Here is a 26,953-nt window from a genome sequence, read left to right as displayed (position 1 = left end):
ACTGATGGCAGTGCAAATGATTTCAGGATTAATGGTGGATCGGTGACACAGATACAATATTGTCATCTATAGGAAGGGTATTATCAGTACTGAGCATTATGCTACTTTATTTGTCTCCATTCTAAAGTAGCCTTACAAAAAGAATTTTGTCTGTTAAATTAAAAATAATTGGTTGGAGGATGACAGTCTCTTGTATCTACACAGGTCAGGATTTCTATTTCCTTTTTTGTCAGCCAATCCCATTCTTTGGGATTGGGAACTAGAACTCCAGAACTTATAATAATATAATAATACTTATACGTTATATATCAGGATTTTCTAGACACTCCACTCAAAGTGCTCTACTGGTAATGGGGACTCTCTTCCATCACCACCAGTATGTAGTATCGTACCTGGATGATACGATGGCAGCCAAAGTGCGCCAGTACACTCATCACACACCAGATCTCAGTGGAGAGGAGAACAGAGTGATGAAGCCAGTTCATAGTTGGGGATTATTAGGAGGCCATGATTGGTAAAGGCCGGGGGGAAATTTGGCCAGGACACTGGAGTTAACACCCTTACTCTTTTCGAGAAACATTCTGGGATTTTTAACGACCATGGAGAGTCAGAACCTATGTCCCATTCAAAAGCCCTTTGTTACAGAATAGTGTCCCTTTCAGTATACTGGGGCATTAGAAGCCACACAGACTGGGTGAGCACTCCCTACTGATCCCACTAACACCTCTTCCAGCAGCAACCTTAGGTTTCCAAAAGGTCTCACATCCAGGTACTGGCCAGGCTCACACCTGCTGAGTTGTAAGTTGTAAGTTGCAAGGTGATATAACTACTGGTGCTTGAATGACGAGTGGGAATGTCCAGATGATCACAGAAAGAAGGCGGACATAAACAACTCAGGGTTATTTGAAAGCACAAAGAGAAAAAGCAAACATACACTCACTCTTTCAGACCAGGAGCCTCTTTGCTTGGCTGCCATAGAAAGTGTCCTCATATTTTGTTGTCCAGGGCTAACTGCAATATTCAAAAGGAGGTCAAAGAAATGTATGAATTTAAAATTATTTCCCTAGGATTAATCTCTTAACACTCTTAACTTCTGTTTGTATATTCAATCATGTTTGTGACATTTACAGTACATGCAGTTGAGCTTGGAGCCAAAATGGATACAGTCTGGTCTCTCTGAATAATAATGATAAAAGTTTGCCCTTTATGGAAGAAAGAATAAAACAATCACGCCTTAGCCTTATCTAGTACAGAATCTTATTATTTTGCTTTTTTAGAACAAGACTAATCACCTAAGACTGGAATGTTGCCGAAGAAAGATCTTTGATGTAACAGTGCATCCGCTAACCTGGTTTAATTTCAAGTGGCTCATTTTCCTGTGCATCCATCATGGTAATATCACATGGGGTCTCCATGGTGATCCCGAGTACCAGGACAATAGAACCTGTGTCAGAATATTGTCCGCTGTGAAGATAATAAAAAGGAAAATAGCAGGGGGAAAGAGAGATAGCAACAACAGAGGGTTGTCAACAAACCAATGTTGTTGCTGTTAAATGAATTGTTCACATGAGATCGCATCAAGACAACCATGTTCCTGACAAACTCCTCATTTTTCTCTCTGACTCATACATGAAAATGATCTCTATCTGTATGGCCCATTAAGGAAAATAAGACAGGATTGATAATTTAATTAGTGCCTATTTTTGTCTTTCAGCTTCACTTCATTTTGACAGACCTTTAGAGTCAAAGTACATCAAGGTGGGACAAGAAGAAGTAGCATGTTATAATAATAAGGCATGTTTGACTAATGTATCTGTTAAATACAAGCACCACAAGCACTATGCAATATGCAATATGACCACAAATATGACTAGGGGTCATAACAGGATTTTTTAAAAAGGCAGGTTCCAGGAAAACACAAATGCAGTCATACATTTAAAAAATCGCAATGCTCTTTATTTTACAATTCTTGGCTCACCAAGATGCCTTAAGTGGTAGCATGCAACTGTCCAAGCCAACTTTCAACCCCAAAGATCAACGCTGTTCAAATGCCTGCAGGAGCGAAAAGATTGGTCATATCAATAAGTTCATCATTCTACTCTCCAGATCCAGTGTGGGAGTGACATTTTACATCTGATATTCAGAGCAGGAAACATGACTATTATCCTACTTGCTGTGTCATTTCAATCATGTAGTTTCAGCATTTTCTGCTTGTTTGTGATTCCCTCTTCTCCTACTGTAAGTAACAGATGCAGTGGGAATTAGCCTTCCTTTGTTTTTCCACATTCTATGGGTTATTGAAATATCAGCCGGTCACAAAGAGTGAACCCCCTACTAAGAGGTTTCATCCACTGTATGCCACCATCCTAACAACAAGCCTCACTAATGGAGGGAGAAGACAGTTAAATAGACAATCTCTAGCATTTGCCATTATCTGAAGTCGATTTTCCTGCAATTGCTTCCTGACTGCTTTATTCTGCATTAAAACAGCCACTGAAATTCCAATTAGTTTAATGCAGAATGCATTTTCATGGCCTATCTTTTCAACAGGAGCTGCTTCTCCTCTTCTCAAACTGTTTGGCGTTAAGATGGCTGTGCTTCTTAATTCAAATTAGACGGTTAGTAATTGCAAAGCAGTTAAGCTTCTTAGTGATAGGGAGTAATGTTATAATTGGTAGAGAAGATTGTGCTTAAAGCCTCAGCCGCCACTGAGCAATTCATAAATGGGTCTAGTAAACATAAGAGTAATTTATGTCCACAACAATGGAATCCCTGTGTATTCTAAATACACTTTAGTGCTCTTTGCTCTTCTTTGTGTTGCATCAGAGACCATGCAGCAATGATTATTTTTCGTAGACACTCAATAATTTAAAAACACAACAAATGTGCTATTCCACTACTTCATCCAGCCATCCATTTTCTAACCACTTTATCCAATTCAGCAGGGGAGGCAGAGCCTATCCCAGCAAGCAACGGATGTAAGGCAGGATACACTCTAGACAGGACGCCAGTCCATCACAGGGAACACAGAGATACAAACACAGACACACTCATACCAGGGACAATTCTTCCCAATGAATCTACCAGTATGTCTTTGGATTAAAAAAATAATAATAATAAAATAAAAAAATAAAAATAATAAAAAATAAAACAAAAAAAATAAAAACATAAAAAAATGTCTTTGGGTTGTGGGAGTAAACCGCAGCACCTGGTGAAAACCCATGCAAACACTTAAAACATACTGTACAAACTCCAGGAATTGAGCCCAGGGTCGCAGCACTGCGAAGCATCAATCCTAACCACTGTGCCTACCCATTACGATAATTATTGAATTTTTAATGCCTCAAACGACACAATGCTTTGAGAAAGTATTCCGACCCTTCTACGGTTTTCACATTTTGTTGCTTTAGAGCTTGCTGTCGTGATGCCTTGAAGCAGCAATTAATATTGTGTATATATCAATATCCCCTTTCAGTTTTAGTTGTAATGGAAGTGATGTGTGGGATTGAACTGCAATTTCTAACAACTGGCCAGGGATTGTGGTGAAAGCCAGTCTCATGCATCATGAAGTCACCCGTGCATAACAATGATGATGTTCAGTACTTCACTGAAGGTTCCTAATGTTTTAATTAGTTCATATATGCAACAGGGACATTGCTGCACAGACTCTATTTATCCAAAAATGCAATTCCTGTGGCTGACATGTACTGTATATTGGAAGTTTATAGTAAGCATTCATCAGATCATTTCCTTCTTATTAACATTGCCTTCTCGCTAATACAACAGCAGGGCTATGCCATTAAAAGAACAACAGCAGGCATGTGGCTTGCTGTGTAGTGTGCCAGAGAATCACTGGCTGTCTCGAGCCCAGTGCCCAGCCTGTTATTAAAAAACATTGTTTTTTTACTGAATGTCCAAGTTATCATTGCTTCAGCCAATTGCATTCCAGAAAACTAATGAATTACAAAATATACAAATGACAGCAGTTCAGGATCTAAAAATAATCAGAAGAGGTAGATACAGATGAGGCTTTGGACTGCGATCTGAGAAGATATACAGTAGTCCTGAGGGCACGTGCTTAAAATGTTTACCTCCATGCTAACCTAATACCTATTTTTAATTAATGAAAAAATGGCACAGCAAATGTCATAACAAAAGAAACTAGGATGCCAAATTAAGAGTTACAAAATCAGGTTTAAACATTTTGTTGTGATTCTGTAACCTATGTTGTTTAGTAAAAATTAACTCTGAATTCAGTAAAAACAGCCAATTATTAAGATCAGGACTGAATAGGCCACTTTCATCCTTTGTCATAATGGGGTTCTATAAAAGTTTTACTGTTCTACACTAAATAAGACAACAAAGTTAAAAATCCTTTGAATCTGCAAAGCAAACAAGATGAGATTGACAGACCTTCATATCTTTCACTGGTTCAGGCTCTGCTCAGCTGGGTGCGGTGAATATGGACTCATCTGAAGACATCAGACAATTCGTTTGTTTTCTTTCTTTCTTTCTTCTTTTCGTTGTTTTTTAGGCTTGGGGGCTCTTTGGGGTGCTTCAAGTATAGTATAATTACCTGCATTGATCTCCTGGATATTCTGTACTTTCCAAAGATACAATCTAAAAGTCTTGTTAGAGAGTCCTCCACTTTATCAAGCAATAAAAACAGTTTAAAAATAATTAAAATCAATTCTTGTCAGTGCCATTCAGATTTAATCCATCCATCAGAAACCATGTAGAAATGCTATTTTTATACACTATATATTACAGTTTAGACACACACTTTCACACAAGGGGCAATTTTCCTAGAAGCTCAGAAATTATTTTATCTACCAGTATGTCTTTTTTTTTTCATGTTTAGATTTTTAAACAATTTTTACTGTTGACTCTTAAATTTATGCAAAGATTTTATTTTGGGCAATGTGCTGTTACTTACTGTACATACATTCATAATTTCTGCCTAAAACTTTGTCTTTGTCTGTGTCCTGTGGCAATTGACATGCCTATACTTAAAGACCCATCAAATCCTAACATACAAAAGGAGTAAGGGTAAATTACAGATGATAAAAACTGCAAATAATTACTTACACAGATAAAAATGTATGTCTTTTATATTTTTTATAGCCACTCCCCAGCTTGTGGAGGTCAATGGCTATTAGCATAGAGCCTTTGCAGAGCTCTGTGACCTTAACCAAGATGACAATGCTACTACTGAATGTCTTCATGTCTTACTTCCTTTTACACCCCAGAGAAACAGGAAACAGGATGAAACAGGAAGCTTCCATTGCACTTCCAAAGAGTAGAATGTAATTGCACATTTGTTTTTGTCAGATTTTAAGTTTGCACTGTGAAAAGCTATTATGATTACAGAATAACATTTTATGACTTTCTTAAATAGGACCCATTTGTTATTGAAGGTATAAACAAATACTGTATGTGGGGCACTGTATACACTGCATAGAGCTCACAAGGCTGTGACATCATGTTTCATTTTAATTTACAAAAGGAGCATTTTTATTTACCAAAGGAGCATAAACTCTTTTTAGTTATCTGCCATATGTTAAATACATGATTGCAACACCAGTGGCTTTCTTTTATGTAGTTTATCACTTTATAATCATCATGAAAGTTTCTTTTTTTCTTCCTTTAAAAAAGCTATTTTGCTACAATCAAGCTAATAACCCCCAAACACTCCACATTTGCAGTAGTATTTTGTAGGAACTTCAAATAGATTATAAACAACAGAATCCATTTAAGCCTGGTACAGGAATGTCTGATATTACTGTACTGTATGTCACACATGGACATGTACCAGAAATTGGGAATTGAGCTTAATTATCTGCATTGTTTGTTTTAGAATCAAGACATTTTGTCTAGCTCATGAACTGTTTGTATTTAAATACAGTAATTCTTAACAACTTTGTACTGAGTACTGGATGGAGACATCTGGTACTCCGTGCTAATTAGTATCACTATTTCCTCTAGAGTTTCTGTTAGAATCTCTGATTCTGCAGTGTTTTGTTGATGTTGAGTTTCAAACTCCTCTCTTGGTTTTCATTATATATGGATCTGTATAATCAGTAATCATAGCAATGCTTCGTAGTGCATGTTTATACTGTCACAAATTCTGAAATTCTGAATATGTTAATAAGTCAAAACTTTAATTTCTATGAGGTAATTTGACTGTGATAGCAATCCTGCATCTAGAAAACAATATTGCATGCCTCCTGAAATATACACAAACATTTTCCACAATTTTCCAATTCTTTGATCTCTTCATCAGATATCTAAAACTCTCCAATCTGATTTAGAGAGAACCTTTTTTTAATCTGGTGTACCTTTCATCTGCTTATGAGACTTACTGTATGTCACAGACATCATAAGATTTTCAATCCCTTTGTAATGTGCAAGTAATGAACTGCTGTTATCTGAGTCAACATTCTCCAAACTGGATTACAGGGAAAACAGATAAGTTATGGCTTCATTTGGATATTTTTCCCCTCAAGGAGTTTACGGTTCTTGTTATAACTTTCATCTCCATATGATACAGGCAAAAGAAAGCTTCTCCACCTGACACTTCTTTACAATCTGTAAGTGATCAAGTGTTTCTTTCTGAGACGAAAGAGACATGTTTTGGGCTCCTGCCTGCCATTTAAAATTTTACACACATAGCACTGAGCAAGCCCAGTGGGACCCATGTAGAGTGAAATTAATCCTTCTGCTTAAACTTTTTGTTTGAAGACTTTCAGTAGGAAACATGACTTTTGTTTTACAGAGTCTACCTTAATCTTTTCATTTCTTCTCTTTTTTTAAAACAATAAATCTACTTTATCTGAAACAGTATACTCTCTGCATGGATGAAATGTTTGTTTTAACCAGAATGAAATACTGTTCAGTCATATTTCTCTGAATTTTTTCTTTACTAACAGACTAGCATACTCTTACAGAGACACCCATAATTGAAATGTTTTAGCAGTGTTCATCAGCAGTGTTCTTCCTGGGAATCATATTGGTATTTCACAGTTATTGATAAACATGGCAGCAATACTACTGTAAATAAATGCCATTTTTTTACGTTGCCATATTGTGCCAACATAAAAGTTTGCTTACATACAGTATACACATTGTAGAGTTTATGCAGAAAACACAAGCCTTTAACCCTTTAAGAAATGACTGTAATTGTAAAGTGATTATAAATAGTAACAAAATCTTAACATTTGAGGGCACATGAAAAAATATTTATGCATATTACATTTTTCTTGTTTCTTGATTTTTACAATTGCTTGTGGAAAACATAGATGAAAGAAATTGCATTCTTAGTGTGCAAAAGAGGAGACGAGTAGGGTTAATTTTGTTTTTTAATTCTGATAAGTTTTGACGGTCAATGCCGAAGGCCAATTGCAAAATGCATTGTGGGGGTCTGGTATGCCCAGCAAAAGTGTTGTAGGAGGTTTCCTGGTATCATTCATGGAGAATCTGGTTTAGAATATGAGATCAATAAAATTTTAAATACAATTCTCAATAAGATTGCAAAAGGTTTGCCCTGATTAAGTGACACACAAAATATTGAAATGAGTGAACAGTCCGGTTCTAAGATTTCGGCCTTTTTGGCTGCACTTTTCAAATAGCTTCTCAGATTTAACACTTAACTAGAAATGGCTCGCTGTTTACAGACGTTAAAGAAAATTAAAGAGTTCCAATTAATCAAAGTAATTAACAGTCAAAATAAGTAACAAAGAGCTCTGCTGGAAGGAAAATGAGCAGACACAAGGTCATGAAGAGTAGGACAAAGAATTCAGGTAAAGAAATTAAGAACACCTGCTTTCTACTTCATCTCGGTCCTGGTGGATATCTGATTGCTTATTTAACCCAATAACAGAATTCATTTTAATGATATAAATGATTATATATCTAAAAGATCTTAAAGAATTTAGGGTTCTGCTTTTAAAATCTCCATCTTTCAAAAAGAGCATAAAAACACAAGGGAGTTCAATTCTACCACCAACCACTTGCTCAGCGAAGTGGTCTGATTGCTCCTTAAGTGGGGAAAACCAAGCACATCAATTCCCAGTCCTGCAAAAGAGGTGTTGTACAGTTTTTCAAATCATCACCTACATCTAATAAGGCTGAAGGGTGAGGCTTGTGAGCTAAGTGGACTATTTTTCTAAAGTAAGTCTTTGGTACTGCTTTGACTGTCTTGTTGCCACAATCTGAGCACAAATCTGATGTATGCCCACTGGTCAAACTATTAGGAACCTCCAACGAATAAGGATTTGAGCCTCCATGAGCTAGAGCCTACAGTCTGTAAAGGAGATAGCATGTACTGTGTTCTAAACAAACATCTGCAGCTCACATTTCATATTTTTCGGTAGAATTGAACTCAGAGAACTGTTCCTCCCTATTTACATGTCTCTGTGTTACTAACATGCTGTACAATTGCATTTATCCAACAGACTTCACCTGTAGCTGACCTCCTTTAGCTGTCTAAAGGACACATAATAGGTAGTCGGTTCATTCACGCAGGTGGAAATGATTTATTCTTCTCATTCCATAATTAACGCGATTAGTTCTGCATGGTTTCAGATGTTTAAATTCAAGAGACCTGGTCAATGAACCAGTCCAGGTGAATAAGGATTGTTCTGAAACTCAGTAAAGAGTTTTGTAATTCTCAAGATACTTTGATAGCAGAAGTTGTTTTGGGGAAAAAAAATCTTCAGCCTTCAAGCAAGCAATTCACCTAAAATGTTTGATAGGCCTCAATACTTTAGAGCTCTGGTGGAATAAAAAAACAAAAATGTGCAAAAAATGGAACACTGAGCATCTGACCCCTGATACATACAGTACACTAGACCAGGGAATATCCTCATTTTATAATTCCAGAGTATTTACTGCATTCAGCCAGGTCTGGTTACATAAAACATATTAAGTATTAAATGTGGACACTATATCCTTAACTATGACGACATCAATATGTTTGATTCCTTTTTGGAGCTAATAGTTGCATAACATCAAATGTGGTTGCTTTATTTTGGTCACATTTTTTTGGGTCACAGCTCCTTAAATGCTTAAAGGGTGATTGGGTAGGGTTAAGGTGCTGATCAAATTAAAGTAAGGCAAATGGAGTAGATCTGAGTTTTATATAAGCTGAAAATTGACTAAGTAAAGTGCAAAGTCAAGAACTTCAAAGTATTATGAAGTTCACAAACACTTAAAGTAATTATAGGGATACCTTTGCACACATTCTGCAAAAGACAGATATTTATGAACAATTATCTCAGATCAACAGCTGACCAGCCCATATTAGGCTGATTTCACAATGCTAGGGAAGTTAACCAAGGTTATTGGAACGGCAAAAGGTATAAAGATTGTATCAATTCCTCTGTGGGTGAGTAAAAAAAAACAGTATTTAATGTAAATCTGACTTGAAACAAAAGAACAATCGCACTTTCTTCACAGCAGGAGTTTCAAGGTACGCAGCAAACAGTGGTGTCAGGATCTGAGCCTTTCATCTCAAGCTTCTCTTAATAAAAAAAATAGCTTGAGTCTGCACTGAGCAGCAGCCTGACACATGCTGCGGGTGTGTGGAACCCTGAATTAGAGTCATTTTCATTCAGACAAGATTGGCTCTTAATTAAGACGTTCCCAGAGACGTGAAACCAAACCAACACAGAACCACTGAATCATCCTTCGTCTTTTCTCTCAATAAAGAGAATGAATCAAGCGAGAACATATTTGGTTTTAATGCCAAAACAGTAGCTTCATACACATTGGGTCTCTTATAGCGAGATTTGAAGTCATCTGAATTTCTTCCTACAGAAGCGCACTGCTGTCATCAAGGAAAATAAAAATCATACTAATCATACAGCACATTGTCTCATAATTACAAGATTCCAGTGATCATTTGAGAGTATGAACAGACTATTACAGTGTGTAATGAAAGCACCTAGAAGCTACATATAGCTCAGTTTAGTGGTCATGTTAAAATGAAATGCTGCAGACAGTTTTTACAAAAAGTGAACACAATCCTAACCATGAGGACACTAACCCCTTAATTAGTGTAACTGATTCCACTGTTTTAAACTGAAAGAGAACTAATGATAATATTTTAGGTAATTAAAAAGTAAGATAATGTGCCATCTCGTAATAATGAGATAATCAGCTATCCCATAATAACGAGATAATTTTCCTGTAATAACAAAACAGCACTTGAAATACATTTTTTTTCCTTCATGGCAGTAATGCGCTTAATTTTAGAACGAGGTACTGTATTTTATTTCTCTGTTTATACAACTTCTTATTGACTGAATTAGGCCTTGGTGTACTGGCCTGCTTTCATCCAGAGGAGGAATGTTATCCTGCAATAATTTCCACCCCCTGTGCTCTCCCAGTCTGGATACCTACAGTATTTCTCTACCAGCAATGATTCCATCTTATAATAAATAAACAGATGTTTGTTAATAAACCTGTTAGTTAGTCCAACATTAAAAAGCACTTAAGCAGCTGAGTCACATATTTTATGCATAGTAATCTACAGTAACTGAAGGATACAGTACAACACAACCTAATACAGGGAAGGAAAATATTGTGATCAACACGGACGATATTCCACCAGTAGGATTAAATTCATTATTTATTGCCACTAGAAAGAGGACCTTAAAACAAAGAAACCAAGCGACTTCCTGTTTTAAGTTAATGACAAAATTGCAGATTGGCCTTCTATATGAGGTGTTTATAGTTCTCCAGGAAAGTAAGAGTGAGTCTAATTTGGAGATCACATCTCCTTAGGAAGACTTAAATCTTTAAATTGTGAATAGATAGATTTCCAAGGATTCAACCAAAGTTGCGTTATACTGTATGTAACTGTTGCATTTTGCTTTTCCAACTTGTTTTTACAATGGAACATGTAATAGGTTTATTCCATGCTGAAAAGAATGGTTTATTCCTTGCTTCTTTTCAGCATGGAATAAACCTATTACTTGTTCCTTTGCAGAGTACGCATGCTGACACAGCTACCCACCTGAACTACTTGTTTTTACAATATTTCACACCATCCTTTATTCTACTGTGATTTTACTGTGCTGTCTTACACTGTCTGTGCTTTTGCAATGCCATTCTGCCATGCCTTAGTATGTGGGTGGGTAAGTGTTACGTAAGGAAATTAAATACACGTGTTCTCAAGGTTCTTTCACATTTTAGTTTCTCTTTATAGCCAGTAAATATGATACCTGATACTGTAGCTGTACCATACCTTTGTAGCTCTGCAGTCCTCATCATTGACCTTATACACTTCTTGAAGTTCTCTCCCTCCTCCTCTTTTTTTTACATCCATTTAGAGAGTATATGCTTTCTTGTACCTCCATGAATCAGTGTGTTACCTTGGGCTGCTATTAGTGGTGCAGTCTTTGTAAGATTATTAAATGACAGCTCTGAAGAATGGCAGTCTTTTTGAATATTTGGACAAAAGGAGTCAGTTTGATACAGCCACACCTTGACCTCTGAAAACATGCATCCTACCCAGCTCCTCTCTAGCTGTTATCTTTAAAGAGTTTAACAAACACCATAAGCAAAAGTGATGGCAAGGTGGGGCCCTGTGTTCAATACCAGATTTCCTTCAGGTAATCCAGTTTCCTTTCACAGTCCAAAAACATTAGTGGGGAAATTGGCCTTATGATTCTTGAGTGTCTGTGTCTACCCTGTGCTTGACAGGTTTCTTGTCCAGGGTGTACCAAATCTTGTGCCTTTTGCTTGCTCCCCCACAACCCTGAAAATGGATGGATATAAGCAGAAGGAAGCTGTCGGGCTCTTTTGGGGGTTGCTTGGTTCTAGAATTTTGAGTGTTTCGAGTGCCCCTTTGTGTTCACAATAAAGAATTTCAGTTCTTTGACTTCATCTGTGTGTTCCCCTTTAACAAGAGATGACTCTGGTCATATCTCCCCGATCTCTTTCCAGAGAACCAAGATATGTTTTTGCAGTGTGGTGATCAGAACTCAATGGGTTTTTCTAAAGTCTTAGTTTTATAAGCCGACTTCCCTTGACACGAATTGGGAATGTTTCAGGGATCCTTTTTGATCAGTCTTGTCACTTCTCCATATCCCCTTTATAAGGGAAAAGAAGAATCAACATGCTTGCTTGAGTCCCTCTTCTAATTCAGTACCTCAATACATTTAAATGCTATCCTTAAATCTGCATGTAGACTTTCATTTTCATTTGTAGTCCCTGTCCTTGACGTGGCCTTATTCTTTTTGCATTTTTATACCTAAAAACAGTGTTTCACATTTCAATTACGGTTAAACCAATAGTTTCGTTTTTAAATAAACTATCAACACCATTCTAAATACACACATATTGTGAAATAATGCACTTCCCTATCACAATATTAGAAAATGCCCATAACAACAGTTCAGTCCAAATACTAGCAGAGATCTCACATCATGGTATCAGTTTCATTAGACGTGTGTAGATTTGTTGGACTACACGCAACAGCAGTTGATGTGGTTTTGTATTAGATTTGTATAGCGATCAATTCTGCCAGTGAATTTCCAGAACACATCTGCTGAATTGGGTAGAGATCTCAAACCCTTGAAGAAGTTTGAATAGATACATTAGTATCACTAGGAGTAGTATTAGTAGCAGCAGTACAGATATTGTGGTTCTACATTAGATGCAGTAATAACCTGAACAGCAGTAGTAGTATTAATAGTAATTGTGCTAATAATTGTGCTAAAAAGTAATAACACTATTAGTATTAATAGGAGTAGCAAAGCTGGACTAAAACACTAGTTGCAATATTAATTACTAATTAGTACTGCACATTAGTAACTTATACAGTATCAGTAGTAGTCATAGTCCTAGCAGTAGCAGCAGCTACAGTAGTATTATAATTCTTCCATATTATAAAACTATATTAACTGAGTGTAGTTTCTCACCATGCTCACTTTTGAGAAGTAAAAACCTACTCTATAAAAAGAACTGTATGTTTCAGAGCTTTGAACTCTGATCCAGTGTACTGAATCTCTCTGAGGCCGGAGTTAGGGTTCTAAGCTATGCTTTGTGAAGTACTCCTTCAGTCCGACAGCTCCCTGTTGGTATATGTATTTTATGTTTCTATTAGTGGCCCTGGAATTGCATAAGTGCATCGAAATACGTAAATATAACCACACCTGGTTTAATAATTTCTTTTCCACTGTCCCTTCACCTCTAGCCTCCTTTCCATTGTTTGCCTTAAAAGCTATTGAAAACACAGATGAAGTCTTTAAAAACACAGGTTTGTTCTTTTTTTTATAGGTTTTCCATAAAGGGCTGTGAGGTCTGTGTTTCTTTTTCTGCCTTCCTACTCTGCACCGATGTCATTAGCTGTCTCTGATCAAGGTTCCCATACTAATGTCACATAATTGGCCACGGTTTGGGTGGCCTTGAGCTTTTCTTAGTTATCCTTAGCTCATGATTCAATGGAATAAAACCCCTGACCTTGCATAGTTTACTCTTATTTTTCCAGTTTACGCAGTTCTATGAACGTTTACCAGTGGGAGTCCTGTAATCTCAGTTCACTTATCATTACAAAAAAAAGATCCGTTAAAACTACAGTGAATCAACTGTGAAAAACGTTTAACGTGAACTTCTCCAGAAGTACAAGAATTCATATTGTACTTTCAATTTAATTGTTTTCATTTAGCTGTTCATCCCAGGCTAAAAATGATGAAATATTAAAATACGCTGTTAGTCATAGGTGGAATATCTTCAAGAATCAATGACCTGTTACTGAACAACGGAGACCCCAAATTATATTTGTTAAACCTTGTCTTCAAACCTCAGTAATGAATTTCAGGACCAATGTTTCTAACAATAGATACTGACAAGATTTTTGTAGCTCCCTTAAATGAACACTGATTAATAGCTGGTGTTTGTCCTTCGCTACAGAGCAATTTCCTCTATGAAATTTATTTTCAGAATTCACCAGATACCTTTATGTGCTTGCTATAAGGCTGCAGTTCAAATGCCATCTTTTTCAATGCCTTGCAGTTTTTGTGTGACAAATGACATTCATTTTAACATTACTCTTTAATGTAGTTTTTCATTTTTTTTAGTTAGTTGAAGTGTTCATGCAGAACCTAATTTTAAAACAATTAACTGTAATATGCAGTGGTGATCTGAAAGGGGCTAACACGAAGCACAAAATAAAAATGGAGAATGGGGATGAGGAAAGACTGCATATAATTTCCTTTCACATCTCTCACCCATGCTGTAATACCCTCGCCCATTCTTTTGTAGCCGAGACAGGCTCCCCTTGAGAACCGGACTTTGTTGTGAATTGTATTGTCAGGTGAAATAACTGGCAGGTGTGGAGATCTGACCACTACAGTTGCCCAGCTCCCCTAGTTTTTTTTTTCTTTGCCAGAGGGATTTCTATCTCCTTTAGACATGAGTTCCATCGCCAATGGAAACATTGGTTTATACCTGCACGCCTGGAAAACAGGTCAAACGAGGTGAGGGAGAGGTTTGTTTTGATGATACAAGTGAGTGGGAATAAAAGCAGTTTCTTTTCCATGCATCAATTTGACAGGATAATCAGAGCCAGGGGTGAACGTCTAAGACACTGTCAGGAGATGATATCCTCCCTCTTTCTCTCTTTCCACAGAAGCCTTTCTCATGTCCTTTGTGGCTTCTGTCATCTTTGTCAGTTAATGTAGTGCTGCTAATAACACGGAGCATCAAAAGAATCATCACTTATAACTGTAACATATTCACAAAGTTAGCAGCAAAACATTTCGTTTCTATTAGGTGCACTGATGTTTATGTTAAACAGGAATCTTCTAATTCTTTTCTAACCAGTTCTTCCAATTACGGGTCACAGGAGGAGTAGGAGCCTATCCTGGCAAGCAACAGGCTCAAGACAGGGTACTGGCTGAACGGCAGTACAATAATTAAATAATAATTTCAATAATAATTTTCTCCATAACCGTCTCTGTGACACCATTGTAAAAACTAATTTTCACATTGACACTGCAACTTCTCCCTGTGTCGAAGTTATTGTTGGTAAGAAATCATACAGAGTGAAAAGCTAAATTATTGGGGCAGTTTAGAGAAATTGGCTATTTTTGCCTGCATTCTTATGAAATTTGTATTTCAGACCGAAATATTAATGAGGTAAAGAATTTCAGCTTCGTTTCTGGGTACTATTTTGCATACACGCTGCTCTGTAGTGCACAGTGAATTAGTGACTAGTGCCAAGAAAAAGCATCACCTCTTCTTCATCTCTTAGCCTCTGTTCTGCCTGGATTCGTCAAAACCACATTCATCAATTGCTGAGATTACTTGTCTGTATGACTGAGTTGTTAAGTCAGTCTAACTAGTCCATTTATTAAATTTAATTACCAGGAATAATAATAAAAAAACTACACTCTTGTCATTGATCAGAACAACAAAATCATCATCTTTATGGCAGCAACAACATAGTTATGGGGCTAAAATATCCAGACCTGAAGAAAAAATTCTGGTGTTTTGCATAATTTCCATTCAATATTTGCAAAGGAGTGTATTGATCGCTTGACAGCTGTCTGGGGTGTTTGATATACACATAGTGTAAGTTAATGGGCAATTTAGCCACTTCTAATACAAGGGCAAGATCAATCAAGGGCAGATCAATATAGCTTAATGAAGACAGGAGGGGCCTCAATCATATTGAATGTGGAACAATGTGTTTAGCTGTTCATCCCAATCAAGTGTTTTACCTCATTGCACCTGTACTGAACTGTGCTTTAGAAACTACCAGTTCGTTTAGAAACAGCACCTTAATATAAAAAAAAAATCTTTACATATAGTACATATACAGTAGTAGTACTTATAATAATAGTTCAAAAGATGTAATAAATTATTTTTAAAAAATGATTGAGAGTATTAAAATGTTATTATAGTTAGTTATGACTTCCTGATTACTTTTCAAAACCAAGTGCATACTTCTTATAAAAGGTGGCATACAGTATTATTATAATTCTAGCATTGCAGTAACATATCTGTAATGCTTCCAAAAGGGATTGACCATCCATTAAAGGATTAGCCATCTATTAAATAGAAACTAAGTCCTAATAAATGATATAGCAATAGCACCTTCACTGAAAGTAGGAACAGCAGATCAAAACGGAGCAGTAGGCTGAGGGAGTTCGCATCCTGGCTTCGCAGTCCCTCCGATTCTCTTCCTCAGAAGAACAGAGGATGACACTGGGGATGAAGATCTATCCTGGATTAAGTTTTGAACCTCATGTGGAGAAAGCTGTAAATGCTATCAAAACAAAAAAACATTTCCAGGCTGCATGCAGTATCTACAGTATGTACAGTAGGTGATTATGTCATGTTATTTGCATTATTTCATTCCTATCTTAGAAATAAACATGGGTGTACCATAATTTAATGCAATGTAATATACCTGTAATGTATAATTTGTATAATTCAAATTATAGAGACAAAAATAGTTGCTCTATGGCTCAGTGCACATGTAATGCAATATGAGGAGTTAAACACTGAGACTGACCCAGAAGCCCTGTTGGGTTCACAGAGCAGGATGTCTGTTGAATGAGAGAAGGTAAAGCAGATTTTTCAGATCTGTACTTCTGGAAACTGGCAGGAACCCAAAGGTTACTAAGTAATGACCTGTGAAGATGAGGCAATCTTACTTCTTCAGCTCGTATTGACATTGGCGCAGCTATACTAAGGAGCAAATGATATCGATCACTTAACGGTACATATCATTAATGATCCTGAAAATGCAGTGTACCACAAGGTCTCATCTAAACTTTATTAAAATCATTGTCAGATGTCAGTCACTTGGATATGGACTGATGTACATGACCTTATCACTAACAGGCAAGCGTTTCTCCTGTAAGGTTTTATTCAAGCATACGGAAGTAAAAATGAGCAAATAGTGCAATAATGACCAAAATAATGTAAAACACAGAACTACAATTAAGAACCCATTCATCCATTTTATGACTGCTTTCTCCAATTCCGAATCCCAGGGATGCTGGACCCTCTATCCTGGCAAGCAATGGGCACAAGGCAGCATACATTCTGGACGGGACGGCAGTCCATCACAGGGCACTCAAACACGCACTTGATCACACCTAAGGCTCATTTTCCCTAAAGCTAATTAACCTACCAGTATGTCTCTGGGCTGTGAGAGGAAACCCACAAAACCATCGGGAGAACATACAAAGTCCATGCAGATAACACCCCAGGTCCAGAATGTAACTCAATTCCATCCTGTTTGCGAGGCAGTCAAGCTAATCACTATACCGTACCACTGTGCCTCCCTTACAATTAAAAATGACTTTGGGAAATCGAAATCATAACAAAAGAAATGCATACTAACAGTTTGCAATGCCACGACGCAGTTTACCATGGTGAAATCCTTGCATGCTGCAAATGTCTGGAAATAGAGAAGCCATAAAATGCAGCACACATAACTTTAATAGCTTCTCATAAACATTGGTCCATTCATTTCATTAATAGAAAATTAAAGATGTGTAAAACATTCAGCAATGAGCTATGTTTCCTAAGAGATCATCTTAAAAGTACCAGTGGCTCTTTCCTGTATAATACAGTCTCAACATTAGCATTTGAAATCAATATGTGTAAGCTCGTTTGCTTGTGTAACACACATATTGCTTCTGAAATATTAAGACAAGTCCAATGCCAAAGATCTTCAAACAATCCAATTAAACACAGGAAACATCAATCCCCATTGAAAAATCAATTATTTGTACCATTTAAAGATGACACAAGATGGATATGTTGTGCATAGTTCTCTTTATCTTTGTTAGTATTGAAATCTAGCCACTTAAGGCTCAACAGAGCTGACTTTTAGTCTTTTTAAACCTTTAAATGTTAAATTGGTAAAATCAGGTCTTATTTGGATCAAATGCACCTTTTTGCAAATCATCATTTTTTATTCTGCAAGAGTAGCAAAGAGTATGGAGCTCATATGCATAATCCACAACCAGTTAATTTAGTTTAAGACCAAAAAAGACAAAACAGTACTGTAGGTCTAGATCGGATCATCATTGCCAAAACCTATATACTCACGGCCATTTTAGCTTGCTTCTTTTGAACTTTACCTGTATCAGGTGATCACATATGAAAGAAATAAGGGAATATTAAAGCAGAGAAAACTTAATTTGTCATTGTTCTTTATTTAAAAATCAAACTAAAAACACGAGTAACAGTAATCAAAGTAAAACTTGTCAGTTGTCAGGCTTCATCCTCCTCCATACAACTGTCTTTATTCAAAAAATAAAACACTGAGAGAAAAAGCCACCTACCCCAGAAGCACCAATTGGTAATTGACAAAGCACCATTGAAGCGTACAGTAGCTCTGCAGTGTTTACGGAGGTAACTGTATCAATCAGATGGCTGTCCGATATGTATCACCCAGAGCGGTGACTCTCTATCTTTGTACTGCAGTATCGATGGTTCTTGTGATTTTTAATCCAGCCGAACACTTAATTAATGAGTGAAATTGATCACTTTAATTCAGCTACTCAGTCAAATTTCTACATCCAATCCCGAGTTTTCAATCTAAGCCTACCCCCTTCCTCTTTCTCTGAAGGGCTCTATGTATTTAACCCACAAAGGAGAAAGAATTGTTCTGCTGATCACAACTGAAACACTGATACTCTGTCATTACTTTCTAGTGATTATCTTTTGAAGTAGACTGTGGTGTTTAACAAGAATAGTTTAAAGTCCTCTCTGAAAATCTTTTTTTGGAAAACAAAAGGTGAGTACTGATAGTACTACATCCTCTTTGCATTGAAAGATGAATGAGGATTTTTTCAGGTAATAAAGAGGGGAAATACTGCAGTGCTTTTCTTCATCACCAGATACCAATGATTCAGAAACGGTTGTAGTTTAAAATGGCTCATTCGCAGCTGTAATGGCAGACACAGAGCACACGAATAAGTTTCAAATGTTGGCAACTTTTGAGCACAGATTAATGAAACATGAGAGCGACTAGCACATAACTATAGCTCTATCATTAGGTGTACAATGAGCTAGAAATATAATAAAGCAATTAGAGAGATAAGTCCTAGAAGGGGGAAAATTGGTTCTAATAGCGGCCTGTTAACATTCATTCACCAGTTTCCTGTACAATTGTTACAGCAGCCATCCCCATGAGCCCAGAAGAGCTTTTCACATTACTGAAATCTGCTCAACAGCACAATACAATCGCTGTGAAAAGAGGGCATGAATGAAAGGGTCATAGGCTGGCCAGGAATTCAAAAGTGGTCTCAAACCTGCAAAGCCGCAGACGTTTATTCCGCCTTTTGTTAACAGAAACTTGACGAGTTTTGGAATGATGCATGAATGATGCAATTCAATTTTCCCTGTGTGTGCATTGCATCAATCTATTATGGTGAAGCACTGGGGACAGGCAATTTAAAGGCTGAATGCTATAATGAGATAGCAAATAATCAGTGAGAACACATTTGAAGAGTGTTATGGCAGAATGATTGTACATACAGTATATATTGGATGTTTTGTGAGCTGATATATGAATGTACAGGCTGACGATTTTATTGTCCCTCATCTTGTGAAGCCACACTGTCTACTGAAGCACCTAATGAAGGTGTGCAGAACGAACTCTGGGCAAACGGTTCTTGAAGGCAGACACTAGCTTTCTGATTTTATTCAGGGGTCTGTGCTCATGGCAGTGCTATCTGAGAAACGGATTTCTGAAATGGATGGACGATATCAGACCCCCCAAAATGGAGTTGCCATTACTGTATGTGGCCCAGTATCGCTTCAGCAAATTCTTTCTGTGCAAAGAAAAAGAAAGACTTGCCCAATGGGAAGTATTGTATTCAGAAAGTGGAATATTTCTGCTACTATGGTTTATACCCATTTGTGAGCTTTGGTATGACAGGATTCTCTGCTACACCTTTTCTGTTTCATTGGCCTCTCCTTTTGACTGGACACATACTGTATCATTAGTTGGAAGGTTGATATATTTATTTTTCTTCTGCTCAGGGATAGATTCACTTTCTGCACAAAAAATTTTTTTCTGTCAGACGTTTTCACTGGTATGTGAAGTGATACTGATGTAAAATGTCAGATGGTGGTGAAAATGTACATACGATACCATTGTTACTACCAGGAGACTAGTGAAAGTTTGACTATTTCTGGATATGTAGTATTCAAAGTGTTTAAATGAAAATTATTTTATCTAATATCTGATAAATATCTTTGTTCAAGATGTATACCTAATCAACAATGATGTCTCTAACAAACATACCTCTAACATTATGTAATTGACAAATCCATATTTACTTTCTGCTATTCCTTTGATCTGATAGTGTTCTGCTCCTTGTTGTTTATTGGGGATATTAAAATTGATTAGAACTTCTAACCTGCATGTAATGCGACTTAATAAACATTTGTTTTGTGTAATTTAGCCTTGATTATTTTGTCTGCAGCAGGCTGCTCTTGCTAAGCATTGGAAACAGGAGATTTTCACAGATTGCAAGTAGTATCAGTCACATGTACAGTATAAAAGCTTGCTTTTTTTCAGATATAAAAACAGTTTTGTATAAGAAAATCTAAAAGTACACACAAATGTCCTATTTCATTTAGATGGATCACTCGCTACATAAATGGGTTTTCATTCAATATATTTACTATCAATTATGATGACCTCATCAGAAAATTAAGCATATAATGAAGGTTCGAATCTTTATCATTTGTTAGGATCTTCAAATGTCAAACTCTCCCATCCTTTGAAGTCCTAAAAATAAAGTACTAATCCCAGTCCTACAGAGTTCTCACCCTGTCTGCATGTATTATATATTTAGCAGTCTTGTAAGAAAAGTTCAACTGCAAATGTATAAAGGCGAGATTTTCATTGTGCAGTGCATTTTGTCACTGCAGACGAAAGGATATATAGGGAGGATAGGAAAATGTTAGCTCACACTATAGTATGTGATGAGGAGACCAGGTCTTCTGTGGTTAAGGTAAAGGGTTTTTGCCAGGAGGTTCTTAGTATATAGTATACTGCATGTCACCCCCGAGCAAGTTACTTAACCTCTGTGTGAGCAGTCCTTCAGATAAGATGTCAAACCTAGGTACTGCTGCCAGTAACTCTGATGCAGTAGCTGATGTGTAGCTCAGCTCTAGTCCCTGAAAGTCATATATATACAAGCATTAAGAAGCTGTTGATTAAACTGTCTGTTCAATAGATAGATTAAAGGCTCCCAAGCTTCTTGTATCTGCCAGATATCACATAGTATTCATTCATCAGTATCTACTATATGTTCAGCACAATTTGTTAAGTATCTTCTGGCACAGCAGACCTCATTGTCTTTTTGTTGCTGTAATTCAAATGTCCTCTGCCCAAGAGCAAACACATTTACAATAGAAGAGTGTTATTGCCCTGTTTGGACTGGCTGGCTGCCATTTAACCCTGTTTGACCAATTCAAAGGCCCTGTTGCCAGACAGCACAGCCAGACTCATACTAAAATGAGAAAACTGGTGGTGGACTGTTTCTTTTCAATTGCTCTACAAATGTACTTTCTGCAAACCAGCATCTTCTAAAAGAGACTTCCCCAGACGCCCAAGGGGAATAACCTGCCATCTGCCAAGCAGGAGGAAAGTGACTGGTAAAGCACATGGCAAAAGCCTCCTGTGGTCTCTTACCAAGAGAGCAGATTCCATGAAACTTTGCATCAGGCTGAGTGAGGAAGCCAAGGGCAGATGGAAACAGCTACAAGGATAAGGGTGCACAACCTCCAGGATAGATCCTCTAAGAGGCAAGAAGGAAGCCGAGCCAAAGGAAGATGCAGACCAGGCAGCTACTGTAACAGATTTGTTTAATGTTTCTGCTGTTTGGCAAGTGTTTGTTGTGTTCTTAAAATAAAGAGTTGTTTAATTTACCAATTAACTGTCTGGTTTCTTCAACTTTCACTCAGAAGAAAAAATCTGCCTTTAAACTTGAAAGAAATAATGATTTGACATTTATCGTGATAATTATCGATATTGACTGATATGAAAAGTTTTATCGTGATAATGTTTTTGGCCATATCGCCCAGCCCTACTGTGCACCCTAAATAACATTTTGGTCATGTGTACCTTTTGATTTGGACCTTAACGGAGAATAAATTCTTACCCTTGAGCTTAGCAAATATAGCAAAACAGCAAACAGCCAGCTTGTGAGAGACTTTCTCATTGTAAGATTCATCTTGCATCACAGGAGGAGGCTGTCCACTGTCTGAATCATCTGAAGGGTAATCACTTGCAGTGTGATGTATGGACAGCTCTGTTATGGATGTTACAATCCCGGCCAAGAATACTGCACAAAAAGTGAGCAGGAATCCATCTGTCATTGGTGGAAGAGTGGAAGAGTCAGACCTAAGTTTGACTACTGCAGCATTCAGTACTGTATTCAGTATCATGATGCCTGAAGAGAGCTGCACAGCGATTTTCTTATGGAGAACTGAAGCCTGAATCACACTTAAAGTCTGCAAAGAGGCAATCATTCACCTTCAGAAGGCAAGGGATTCAACTAGTGTCCCTGAAATGTCTTTTTATTTGATTTTAAGCCGATGTAAAAAAAAACCGAACAAAAAACAGCAACAACATCAAGAAACAAAAAAAAAAAACAAGTTGCGAAATTCATCCCCGAGGTATTGGGGATGGTTGTCGGTCAGTTTAAAAGAACATTTGCCGTGCTCACGTCATCCCAGGCTCCTGTTCTTTAGATGGTGGTGAGGGGAAAAAAAAAGGCTGAAATCTGAACTCTGAGGCTGAGAAGTCTTGTGATGCCATGTTGTGCAGGCAGCATGAGAAATCCTGAGAGGTTTGTCTGCTAGGGTCCTGTCCTACATGATTACTTTGCTGGTGGATTGTGCATCTTGCCTGCTATTGGCTAATTTTGGGGGGCCTGCTGTGTTAGGCCTGGGGAACAACCACGTAGGGCTGATGGGGCACCAGTTTCTGACGCTCGTTGCACATGTAGATCCAGCGCGGTTTCACAAAGGACAGGTTGCCGTTTTCCATCAGGGCCTGTGAGACAAACAGTGAGAGACTCATCAAAGGTATCTGCTCACACAAAGTGTACCTTTTATATCTGATACACTTATATTTTAAATATCTGGGTTTAATTATAACTGGCTCATTTTCTTTGTCATTTACAGCGAGCCCTTGAACATTTGAATGATAGATCATCACGGTGTGGCAACACAAGCTGAATTTATTGATCTCTACTTTAAGCATGGTAGTGTAGCTGCTAGTCATAAAAATGGGACTTACAATGCAAATATTTTCTGTACTGTTACATGTAAGGTGTTTAGAGTGAAATGTAACTCTTGTGCGTATGTCAATGTAATTTAATTTGCGTTTTTCTTTACCAACCTTTTTGTTACACAAATATACATGTCAGGCATAAATGGGACCCCCTGTATTTCTACTTTTCCAAATGAACAAATTCTGCTTGAAGGACAGGCTTCCAGTGAAACCTTCTGTTCAAAATATCCACTCCTGAAAAAGCTCATGAATGAGAATGCGCAAGAGGCACAGACACCAGTTTGACCAGTATTGTGTGCGTAGATAGGGTTCCAGAAAGTCAAGCCTTTTCTTAGAACATCTGTCAGGGCGAAAAAGAAAACATGCTTGAGAGTTCACTCTGACCTCTGAAGATAGAAGGTCAGGGTGATCCTTGCTCTGTTGCAAAACATACTGTGACACAGGGGCTGAAAAAGTGCTGTGATTTCACTTGAGGTCACCAGAAAACCTCAAAGCTCTACATAATTTTAAAGAGAATCTCCAGGAATCCCCATGTGAGGAATTAGAAAAAAAAGAGATGGGAGTTCCATTAAAACACGTGTCCTGGATCTAGTACATTAGTATAGAGGTGTAGCTTTTTAGTGTAGGAGAGTTTATTCAGAATCAGAAAAAATGTTTTTCTACTGACAGTAGTTTAAAAATAGCACCACTGTGAAAAACTCAGTATTGGTAGGTTAAAGGTGGGCCCTGTGAATTCTATTGCTTCTTTTCCTACGTAGAGGTACCTTCAAAAGCAGCACCATGAAAACTTAACCTTTCCTGTAAGAGATGATACAGGACAGCCTTCTGACAAGTTCAGGGCAGAAGCCTTCATTCTCTGAAAGGAAACTGGCCCTACCAATCACCTTTGTGGGGGAAAAAAAAAAATCTATTCCACAAAACGTAAAGACAATTTTGCCTAGCTACCTGTGTGCCACCCAAGTGGCAATCTTCATCCTGGTGTGCAACTGCAAATGCACAGCATGTAATGCCTAAAAACCCATTACTGTAGATCACCAGCTGCTGACTGCAGCCGAACGGCTTACCATGAGAACTAATTTCATCCTAAATTAAGAAACTTTATATATTTTTATAAGTCTAGTAAACCAAAAAAGTGTAATTTAGGAGTAAATCGAGAACTACCTGTATGCTTAATAGAAAGTATTTTAATTAACTAAGGTGAGAAATTTGAAACTATCTAGATATTAAGAGAGTCTACTGTAGTTCCACTTGTAAATCCTGCTCCAGGCTCAGGATTTGTTATCCTGAGTAAGATTGTTGTTTTGAGGATGGGATCAGATTGACTCTAAGGAAACCAAGGGGCTCTCTGTCAAGGAGATTTTTTGGCTAAAATATGAATTGGATTAAAGCTGTTACTCATTTCCATCTGATACATATAGTCACCCCTCTTTGCATTATAATATTCATGTGTTTCCATCCTAATCATGAAGGACTGTCATTTCTGGAAAGTCACACTGCTATTAAGAAGGATGACAGCTAAAATTAATGCTGACACTTTTGTAAGTGAAAGCTGTTTCCAGGGTGCTTTTTTTGTAGAGATGTGCCTTCTACGGGTTTTAAAATCTTATCTCTACCCTCTGGCTTGTCTTCTGAATGCCGCTGAACAACCATCATTCTGTGAACAACCTTATCGCAGACGTATCTTAATGCTGGAAAAGGCTCTGATCTGGGGTATAATCCTTTATAGTGCTTGGACACAGCGGATACTGAGTGACCCCCGGCCTTGACATCAGTTAAGTACAATAGTAGATCTGCAAAGTGAAAGAGATAGAGATTCACAGGGAGGGAAGATTAACCCCTCACCTCTGCTTCATACAAGTGACCGAAACAAAATCAGAATCTTTGCTGGTAATCCCAGTCCAGTGTCTCTGAGTGATCTGTGTGACACATCTAACCACACAGCGATTCACCTTGAAGATTGGTTTACTGCACTAGGAATGTACATTATCAATAAACCCCTTGCATTTATATACCATCTTTCATCTTGAAGGATCCCAAAGCTCTTTAGATATGAGAGACCAACTTCATTCACCACTGAAGCACTCATCTGAGTGTCACACAACAGCTCCACTACCCAGCAGATCAGGAGGAGAAGTGAGAAACAGTTTGCCAATCCAAACAAGAGTGAACCTGGTTGAGAGTTACAGTGCGGAATTTAACCAGGACACTCATATTCACGGCCTTACTCTTATGAACTGTGCCTTGGAATCTTTATTTACCTAAAGCAGTCAGGATCTTATTTTAACATCCCAAAGACTTTACTTCCTGCTGATGAAGTGTCCATATTCACCTTTACCTGACCACTGGTTCAGAACTTTTCATTCAGTGACCCACAGGCCCACCAATAATACTTATAGCAGCAATCTGGTTTTCCTTGAGGTCTCCAGTAGCAACCATGCAACCTGATTTTGCTTGACACCCAACAAGAAGGTGGCAACAGTCAAATATGCAGTCAAATATATTGCCATCAAATATATTGTCCCTGAACTTAAAAGTAAAGAATTCATAATACCGAAAGTTAAGAATTTAAGAAACAACCTACAAATGAGAGAATCTGATCCACCTTTCGCAATTGCTTCTATAAATAATCCAAGTTGCTTCTTAAAAACTGAATTGGAGTTTTGTCTTGGTGAGTGCTGTGTGTGTGTTCTGAAATCGCCAGGTCATTTGTGAATTTACAGGGATGAACAGCTACTGTAACTACTAAACTGGGCAACAGAGGGAAGAGTGCAAGTGACAGCTCTGAAATCTAAAGGAAGCTTTCACTCTCTTCTGCTGGTGACAGAATTACCATTTCAAAGGTGCACTAGCCGAGCACCGAGAAACTGCAGCTGCTTCTCAGCAAGTAGCATCTTAACATAGGCAGTGTTGTGATGAAGAATTAAAGCCAGCAACTTTAATCACCTACTGTAGTCACTTATACATATGAGACTACTTAGAAAGTCCACTTTGCCCCACAGTCTAAAGCTAAACAAAATTTTTCACGGAAAAATAAGAAGGCAGTAACATGGAGTGTGTGTGGGGGTGAGTCCGGACTCCATTTACCAGGAATCCATTTACCAAATTGCAAATGACAGCAGTGCTATCGAGAGATCACTGAATAATGGATACTTCCCCAAGGCCGTAGCATGAATGAAAACTCCACATAAACACAACTGACATAACAGTTAAGTGATGCTCCATAAATCGGTGAGATGCAGATTGGCAGGAGGTTGTTAATGACTTGGAACATGAACACACAGTACGGCCTGCCCAGAAATTCAAAAAGACCGTAGTCTTTTTGATCTGCATCCTGTAGATTTTGCTTCATAGAATTTGCTGGAGGAAAAGTTGAGCAAAAAATATATCATCGCATTTTGAGCACTATCAACGGAAAAGGAGAATAGTGTTAACAGCAATCCCTATCACTGAATGAAAACTTTGAGAAGAAAAATTTTAACGGTTTTTTACTCCTAGTATTTTTTTAATATTATTCAGAATCAGCATGGTTTAGGTGAATATTTCTGCAGGCCATTTGACTGAAATTTTGTAGATGTTTCTCTTTAAATAGCTAAAATACAGGCCTGATAATTGCCTAATCAATTGTTATACCTCCTTTTGCATTAGGCAAGTCAAAGATGGGGGATTCAG

General features: G+C 37.6%; 1 protein-coding gene across 1 annotated transcript in view; it reads right to left on the bottom strand.

The window, feature by feature from the left end:
* Window positions 1–22,553: 22,553 nt before the first annotated feature.
* xrcc1 (X-ray repair complementing 1) overlaps window positions 22,554–26,953 on the bottom strand; it is a 50,035-nt gene continuing 45,635 nt past the window's right edge. Inside the window, exon 17 of the mRNA XM_088905888.1 lies at window positions 22,554–23,044. Coding sequence (XP_088762014.1) covers window positions 22,931–23,044 — 114 coding nt within the window. The 3' untranslated portion in view covers window positions 22,554–22,930. The remainder of the gene's footprint in view (window positions 23,045–26,953) is intronic.

The sequence above is a fragment of the Atractosteus spatula genome, chromosome 25 (genome assembly GCF_055471065.1).
Source record: "Atractosteus spatula isolate fAtrSpa1 chromosome 25, fAtrSpa1.hap1, whole genome shotgun sequence".
NCBI lineage: Eukaryota > Metazoa > Chordata > Actinopteri > Semionotiformes > Lepisosteidae > Atractosteus > Atractosteus spatula.
Note: the sequence above shows the minus strand (reverse complement) of the source record. Positions and strands in the feature narration are given on the sequence as shown.